Source organism: Cyanistes caeruleus, chromosome 4 (genome assembly GCF_971803275.1).
Source record: "Cyanistes caeruleus chromosome 4, bCyaCae1.hap1.1, whole genome shotgun sequence".
Classification (NCBI taxonomy): Eukaryota; Metazoa; Chordata; class Aves; order Passeriformes; family Paridae; genus Cyanistes; species Cyanistes caeruleus.
The window spans coordinates 84,343,846-84,350,978 of NC_141704.1; the positions used below are offsets into that span (position 1 = coordinate 84,343,846).

The following is a 7,133-nucleotide window of genomic DNA, read 5'->3' on the forward strand; positions in this document are numbered from 1 at the left end:
CACATCTATAATAAAGAAATAAATATAGGGAGATAGATAGATAGATAGATAGATAGATAGATAGATAGATAGATAGATAGATAGATAGAGCCATAAAAAAGAAATAAATACCAGTAATCCAAAGCTGGACAAGTTAATTAATGATCAGTATGAAAGCTATACAGATAGATATACAGATAGGTAATGTACTTTAATATCTGTTATGCATTATATCTGTTCGTACAAATATAGAAAATCAGTATAATAGAAATAGATATTAAAAACATTTAAAACAAGGGTTTAATTGTTTTTGATTTGGTTAGAGGTTTAGAGGCAGGGCTTTTAAATGATTAATATAGAAATGAAAATATACAGGTCTATAATAAAGGAATAAATATAGGGAGATATATCTATATGTAATTTTAAATAAAAAGCAAAAAACACCAAGTAATCTAAAACTAGACAAGTAGATTAATATTCAATATGAAAAATATATGGATAGACGTTCATATATTTTTATATTGATTATGCATTATATCTATGTGTATAAATATAGCTCAATTTGATAGAAATAAATATTAATTACATTTAAGTGAAGGGGTATTTTGTTTTTTATTTGGTTAGAGGCAGGGCTTGCTAAGTTTCGATGGGGGGTGGGTTTTGGGGCGTTCCTCGGAGAAGAGTTTTTGGAAGGGGGTTGCACACGTGGTTTCTTGCCTCGCTTCTCTGCACGTGCAGGGGCGCCCCCCCGCCCGCCCCGGGCTGAGCTGTGCGGCAGTGCTGCCGCCTTGTGGGCACAGAGCGGTACTGCAGCTGTGCGCCGAGGCGGGCGGGGCCGGGTCGAGCGGGGGCCGAGCAGGGCCGAGCCGAGCCGAAGCGGGCGGGGCCGAACCGAGCCGAAGCGGGACGGAAAGAGCCGAGCCGAAGCAGGACGGAAAGAGCCGAACCGAGCCGAGCCGCGTCGGGCCCCCCCCACTCCGGAGCCGGCCGGGAGGACCCCGGCAGAGGCGTTGACTCCAATGCCTGCCGCCGCAGGTGCGGCCGCCGCCCGGCTACGGAGCCGCTGCGCCCCGCCGCCATCGTCCTCGCCCCGGGAAAGGCGGCGGACAATCGGGCGGAGTGCTCGGAGTCGGTCGGCGTCGGCAGGTTTTTCGTTCAGGCAAGTAAGTTAGACAGACGCGTTGAGAGCAGCGGGGGCCTTAATCTTGCCTCAACAAAGATGGCCGCTCTGCCGGAAGTGGCTTCAGCCACAACAAAGATGGCGGCGAGGAAGGGCGGAAGTGACGTCACGCCACGCACAACATGGCTGCCCGGTCGTGCCCGGCTTGACCTCCCAAGGATGGCGGCCAAAAAGGCGGGAAAATGGAAGGACCCCCGGGCGGTGGGTGCATGCTTTCGACTGCCTGACAAACACTCCGGCGCCGACGCCGCTCCGGCGCAATTTTCCGCGGCTTTTCCGGCCGTGCGGACACGGGCTGTGCGCTCGGCGGCGCCGGGGCCGGGCGCCAGCAGGTCGGTCGCCGACAGGCAGCGGTGACGACGCCTCACTCTGCCGGGGTCCTTACCGCGGCCGCGTTCTGGGGCTTCTGGCACTCGCGACGACCCGTACCTCGCCGCCGCTGCTCTCGCTCCGTTCTCTCCCCCTCGGCCCCCCCACGGGAAATGGCGGAAACCCCAATGGCATCGGGAACCAAACGGTCGCTCCCCGGCCCTGGCACCGAAGCAGCCCAAGGAGGCGGCTGCTCTGTGTGTCGGAACGGTGAGAGCGGGGGCCGGGGCTGGGGCAGGTTATCAACCGAGTATATACCTGTAAGTATAAAGATGATCAAAATAGATATTAAAAAATATTGAAGAAAAAGGGGCTGCTTGGTTTTTATTTAGTTAGAGGCAGGGCTTTTAGATAAATAGGAAAAATACAAATAAATAAAATATTGAAAGAATGAATATATAAAGAAAAATATATATAAATCTATATATCTATAAATATATAGAGAAAAAAAATATATATATATGTAGGCGTAAAAATATATATATAGAAAAAAAATATATATATATGTAGGCGTAAAAATAAGTAATAGAAATATATACATATATGTTGATTTATAATCTATAATATGATTTCTGTACGTATAGATGGTAATATGATATCTTTTAGGATATGTTATGTGTTTTGTATATCAAGAAGGTATATAAATATGATAAAAAATATATATTAAAATATTTTTAAATACCGTTTAAGATAAAGGGACTGTTTGGTTTTTATTAGGTTAGCTTCGGGGCTTTTAAATAAATACAACAAAAATAAAAACATAGAAATGTATATTAAGTATATAAAGATATAGACGTATGTGCAACCAGAAAAGTAAAGAAATAGAAGTAATGCCAATATATACAAACAGATTTATATTTAATATATATGTTATATATATTTATTTTATATATGTATTATATACATAATGAATATATATCATTAAAATATATATAATATATTTAATATATAATAACATACGTATACACGTTAAAATAATATCTTTTGATACTTTATATATTGCTTGTCATATATAAATGAATATAGTATATAAATTTAAACATGTGTGGTGGAAATAGATGTTAATTTGGTTTTTTTTAATTTTCATTGTTTTGATATGTTTCTCCGAGGCAATCCTCCCCTTGCAACTGCTGACAGCACTGAAAACCTGTGTGCTTCGTGGTGTCTATTGCCCAGCTGTCTACAATTCCATTGTGTTTGGTGCATTAAGTCACACCCAGCTGTGTGGGATGGCAGGTGAGCACATTGCCCGACCCTTTTAGCTTTTCTGGCTCATGCACAACTTCCTTTCCTTTTGGATATGGAAAACAGGGAAGAGAGGGTAGTGTGACATTAGCACTAATTTCTAGCAGATTTTTAACTGCCCCTGATGCTCGTTCATCTTTGCAGTGTGGGTTTTCATGCTGACAAATCCTCTGCTTTGCCTTCTGCTCACAGTCAGCTGGGCCCTTTATTGAACAGATTTATCTGCTACAAGGCTACGCAGAAGGATGGAAAGGAGGAACACAGGGGGGAAAAAAAATAGATTCAAGGCATAGAGAAGGTAGCTGGTTTATTTGTATGATATGTAGCTTTTTTAGGATGTTTTGTTCTTTATATGGCGTTAATTTCAAAGAGAAGCTTGTGAACTTTGTGTTCCCCTTTTGGGGCTGGTTCTGGGGTAAGGGGGAAACACGAGGCCTAAGCACCTCTGGCTTATCTGTCCAAGGGTCTGCCTCAGTTGTGGCTCCCATCCTTCTGAAGGACTCTTCAGCGCAGTGAGTTACCTTCTATAACTATTTATTGTTGTATTGTTGTTGTGAGACCTCATTGCTGGGTGAGAGGACCAGGGGAAATGAAAGGCTGTATGCCACTGTTACTTCATCACTGAATTCTTGCACTCTGTTAAAATCAAAACAAAAGGGATTTACACTGTCAGAAACACTTAACTGTAAGTTAAGGTAAAGGTCACAGTGCTAAAACTTAAGAGCAGATAGGGTTGAGCTCCTTTGTCTTCCCTCTCCGGCAGCTTTTGTGACTCCTGCCTCCAAGGTATCATCAGCTATCCCCTGGATCTTGCAGTGCAAGAGATGCTGAACCACCAGCTGTTCCATATTCTACACCATGTGTCTTTTTACCATGTTCCTCTGAGAAGCATCTCTCCCGTCTCTGTTTCTTTGCAGACCAGAAGGGATAAACTGGGATTCCTTTGTTCTTTTGCCTGTTAATAAAAAGGCCGCTTGTGGCTGTGTGCAGTGGCAACTGCATCACAGAATCTTAGAGGTGATTATTCACAGGTTAAGGAAATAATTCCTTTTTTTTGTCACTGCTGCACTGAATTTCATAGGCGTGTCTGTGGCTTGATGCCTAAGATATTTAAAGCAGGTTTTATTCTTACAGGGGTTTTGCACACTAAAGTGTGTGCCCAGGTTTTGTTTCCAAAAGTGAGGTATAGTGCTGGGTGTTTAATTTGGTATGTTACTTGTTCTGTTGTGTAAATAACTGCAGCTCCCTCCCTGTGCCTGTGTATTGCAGGGGCAAGCGAGCGCTGGTTATAAAGGTGGCGATAATTAGGAAGAAGCTGTTTAAGCTTGGATAAATGTTTAGAAATCATTGCTTAGGGTACTGCATAGATGTACCAGAAGGAACTGCACCCTGGAAGTGCTGTGTGTCTGAAACCGACTGCACCTGCTCATTTTTAGCTCCTCTTTCTGACTCTGACTCTGCTCCTATTCCGACAGACCCGTCCGAGCCTGGCGTTCGCTACAGGCCTCCGCGTGGTGGGAGATGAGTCTAGGAGGAAATACCTTCAATCCACAGACGAGGCAGAAAGGACTCAGTACAAGGAGGACTGGACTCAGATGAAGGTAAAGTCCTTAACAGTCTATTTCTTCCCCATAACAAGTACTTCATTAGTGCATTCCTGGCCGTGTGCTGCAGGGCACGTTGGAAGTTACACGTGAGCGACGCTTCCGCTCGCGTCGAGGCGCACGCACGCGTTCCTCGTGCACCTTCTCCCTGCCTGACACGAGCTAACAGAGTCTGCCGAGGTGTGCCTGACCGGTTGTGAGGGCCAGATCTTTGTTGCCCTCATTTCAGTGAAGGAAACTGGAATTCCTTCTTGTATTCAGCACCACGTGTGGGTGTAAAGTTGAGCTGCCACGTGCCAGTTGAGAGCTGATTTGGTCAAGGAGAGGAATTCTTGCCTAGGAAGATTTGGCACTCTAGTTTCTCTTGCATGGCAGAGGCCACCCGAGATCGAAATGTTGCTACAAGTGTCCCGAGCTATTTCCAGTACGTACTTAAAAATGTCTGTCTGCAACTGGAGCGATTCTGTGCCTTATCCAGAGATGGTGCATTCTGGCTTTTCAGCGTGCACAGTGACGCTCCCGAGTTTTTAAGTGTCGATCTTTCTCTCATAGGTTAAGATGGGCACAGCTCTAGGTGGCCCATAGCTTGGGGTTCATCTCAGAAGGAGGGACTTCATTTGGTCACAGAGAAGACCTGCCTTCCCTGCAAGGAGCAGCAAAGATAATGCACAGCCTCTCGGAGAGGCTTAAACTTGAGTAAATTTTTGTAGCCACTGATGCTGTTGAGGAAGGTACGTGGATTGCAGTCACCTGAGGATTGGTAACTTTTGACAGTGAGTGCAGCACTTGCCACTGGCTCCCCTCCCTGGCTGCCGTGCTGTGGGTTTTGGCAGCTGCATTGTAAAATTTGTTGGTAGATTTTGGAGTCGCTTCCCCTGTAAGCGTTCAGCCAGGGTTCCCTTTAACAAACACACTGTGTGGCAGCAGCGCGTTGCTCTTCATAAAGTAGAGATAAATTTCTGTGCTTCCTTTTTTAAGCGACTGAACTGCTCAAGAAACTGCTGCCCGAGATGGTGAGGTTTGAAGCCTCTCTGGAGGAGCTGGAACTCTCTAAGGACGGGGGCTCGTGATTCACCCGTGGATTTGCGCACATGCAATGTAGCAAACCTGACTTTTATTTCAGCCAAAGCTTAATGTCACTGTCAGAAAACTGAGTATGATTTTTGGCCCATAGTTGTTTACGAATGGTGTAAGCCATTATATAATCAAGTATATCATTGAGATGTGTCTAGTAGATGTATTACGGTTATAGTGTGTGTGTGTGTGTGTGTGTGTGTGATGATTTCATTATCATACCATTTCACTGAACAGTCAAGTTCATTGGAGTGAAATCTGATTACTTGCATTTTAAAAACTTGCCCACCCCAACCCTTTTTGATTTTTTTTTCACAGGTATTTTATAGGCATATTTCAACATTTTCCTTCCTAATCCACGAGTAAAGGGAGATGTTGGGATTTGATCCAAAAGATCTTACAACCGATTTTGTGGTGAAACAGAGAAAAACCGTGAGCAGCCAACTCACTGGAAACCTGCATGTTAAACGCAGAGAAGCACAAAGTGTTTGATGCTGTTAGAGTTCAAAATAACAAGGAAAAATGGTGGGGAATTTACCTGCCTTGGAACAAAGTATGACCCCATCCCATACTCTCAGCTCCCGCTCCCCTTCCAGCGTGGCTGTGACCCGGGCTGGCCGTACCGCTCGGTGTGTCTGGACCTCACAGCATTTCTACGTGGCTGCTGCACCCGGGTCCCCAGTACGTCCTGCTCTGGCTGCCTTCCCCGAGCGGTCCCACGTGCACCAAGCGGGTGCTACAGACCACAGGGGCCTCTTGGCTGCAGAGCTGGGTGATGGGAGACAACAAAGCAATGCCCAGGATGCAGCTGTTCAAGCCAGCCTCGCCTCACGGAGCATTTCTTTCTCACCTGTCCATGGTTCTCTCTCTGTGTGTGTCTGTGCTCCTTTTTAAACTGCAGGGCTGGGAGGCCTGGCCATTCCACCGGGAGTGCTCACCCTGGGAGCACCAGTCTCTACCTTGGGAGGAAGCAAGCTGCCACCAGAATAAAAGCAGGGTGGAGCTGCTCCCACTCCAAGGCAAGAGCCTGCAAGGCCCATCCTTTGGGGACTCGTCTTTTGTGTGAAGGCACATTGTCTAGCAGAGGAAGAGGTTGGTACCTGGTGGAGCAGGGCCAAGATTCCATTTTCCCCAGGCAGCTCCCTCCTCTGCCTGCTGTAGCGCTGGCCAGGGCTGGGAGAGGAGGGGGAGTGTGTTCAGCACTGCTGCTGGAACGGAGTGGCCCTCTCAGGAGGATCCCGGTTGCTTCAGGACCTTGCTTTTGCACTGGTTTGTGTCCACAAAGGAAAGGCATGCAGAAGGCAGCACCATCACCCCAGCCCTGCAGTCAGGAGTCCATCAGCTTTCCCCACAGTGAACGTGGTTAAGGTCTCCTTAACCAAAGGAAAACTCAGCACCACTACAGATGTACAGAACAGCAATTTATCCACTGGGGCCCTCCGACACACTTTGCCCATTATGTGTCCAGAGGACTCCAAGTACTGACTTTACATGTCCACAAGCGTGGCCAAAGCCACACATACAGAGGAACACCAAGTTCTCACTGTGTACCAAGAGAAACAAAGATTTAATAACAGTATTTCTTAGACAACTGTTGGGGATGAAGTCAAATGTAAAGAAAAAATGGAAATGTAAAAAATCATGGATGTTAGTGCACATGGATACAGAGTTTCTGCTTTTGA

The 7,133-nt window shown here is 46.0% G+C and overlaps 1 protein-coding gene across 1 annotated transcript in view; it reads left to right on the forward strand.

Annotated features, from left to right (window-relative positions):
- LOC147653844 (uncharacterized) overlaps window positions 1-7,133 on the forward strand; it is a 15,647-nt gene extending 8,514 nt beyond the window's left edge. The window contains exons 2-5 of the mRNA XM_086886301.1: window positions 780-1,788; window positions 2,638-2,764; window positions 4,249-4,374; window positions 4,930-7,133. Coding sequence (XP_086742427.1) covers window positions 780-1,516 — 737 coding nt within the window. The 3' untranslated portion in view covers window positions 1,517-1,788; window positions 2,638-2,764; window positions 4,249-4,374; window positions 4,930-7,133. The remainder of the gene's footprint in view (window positions 1-779; window positions 1,789-2,637; window positions 2,765-4,248; window positions 4,375-4,929) is intronic.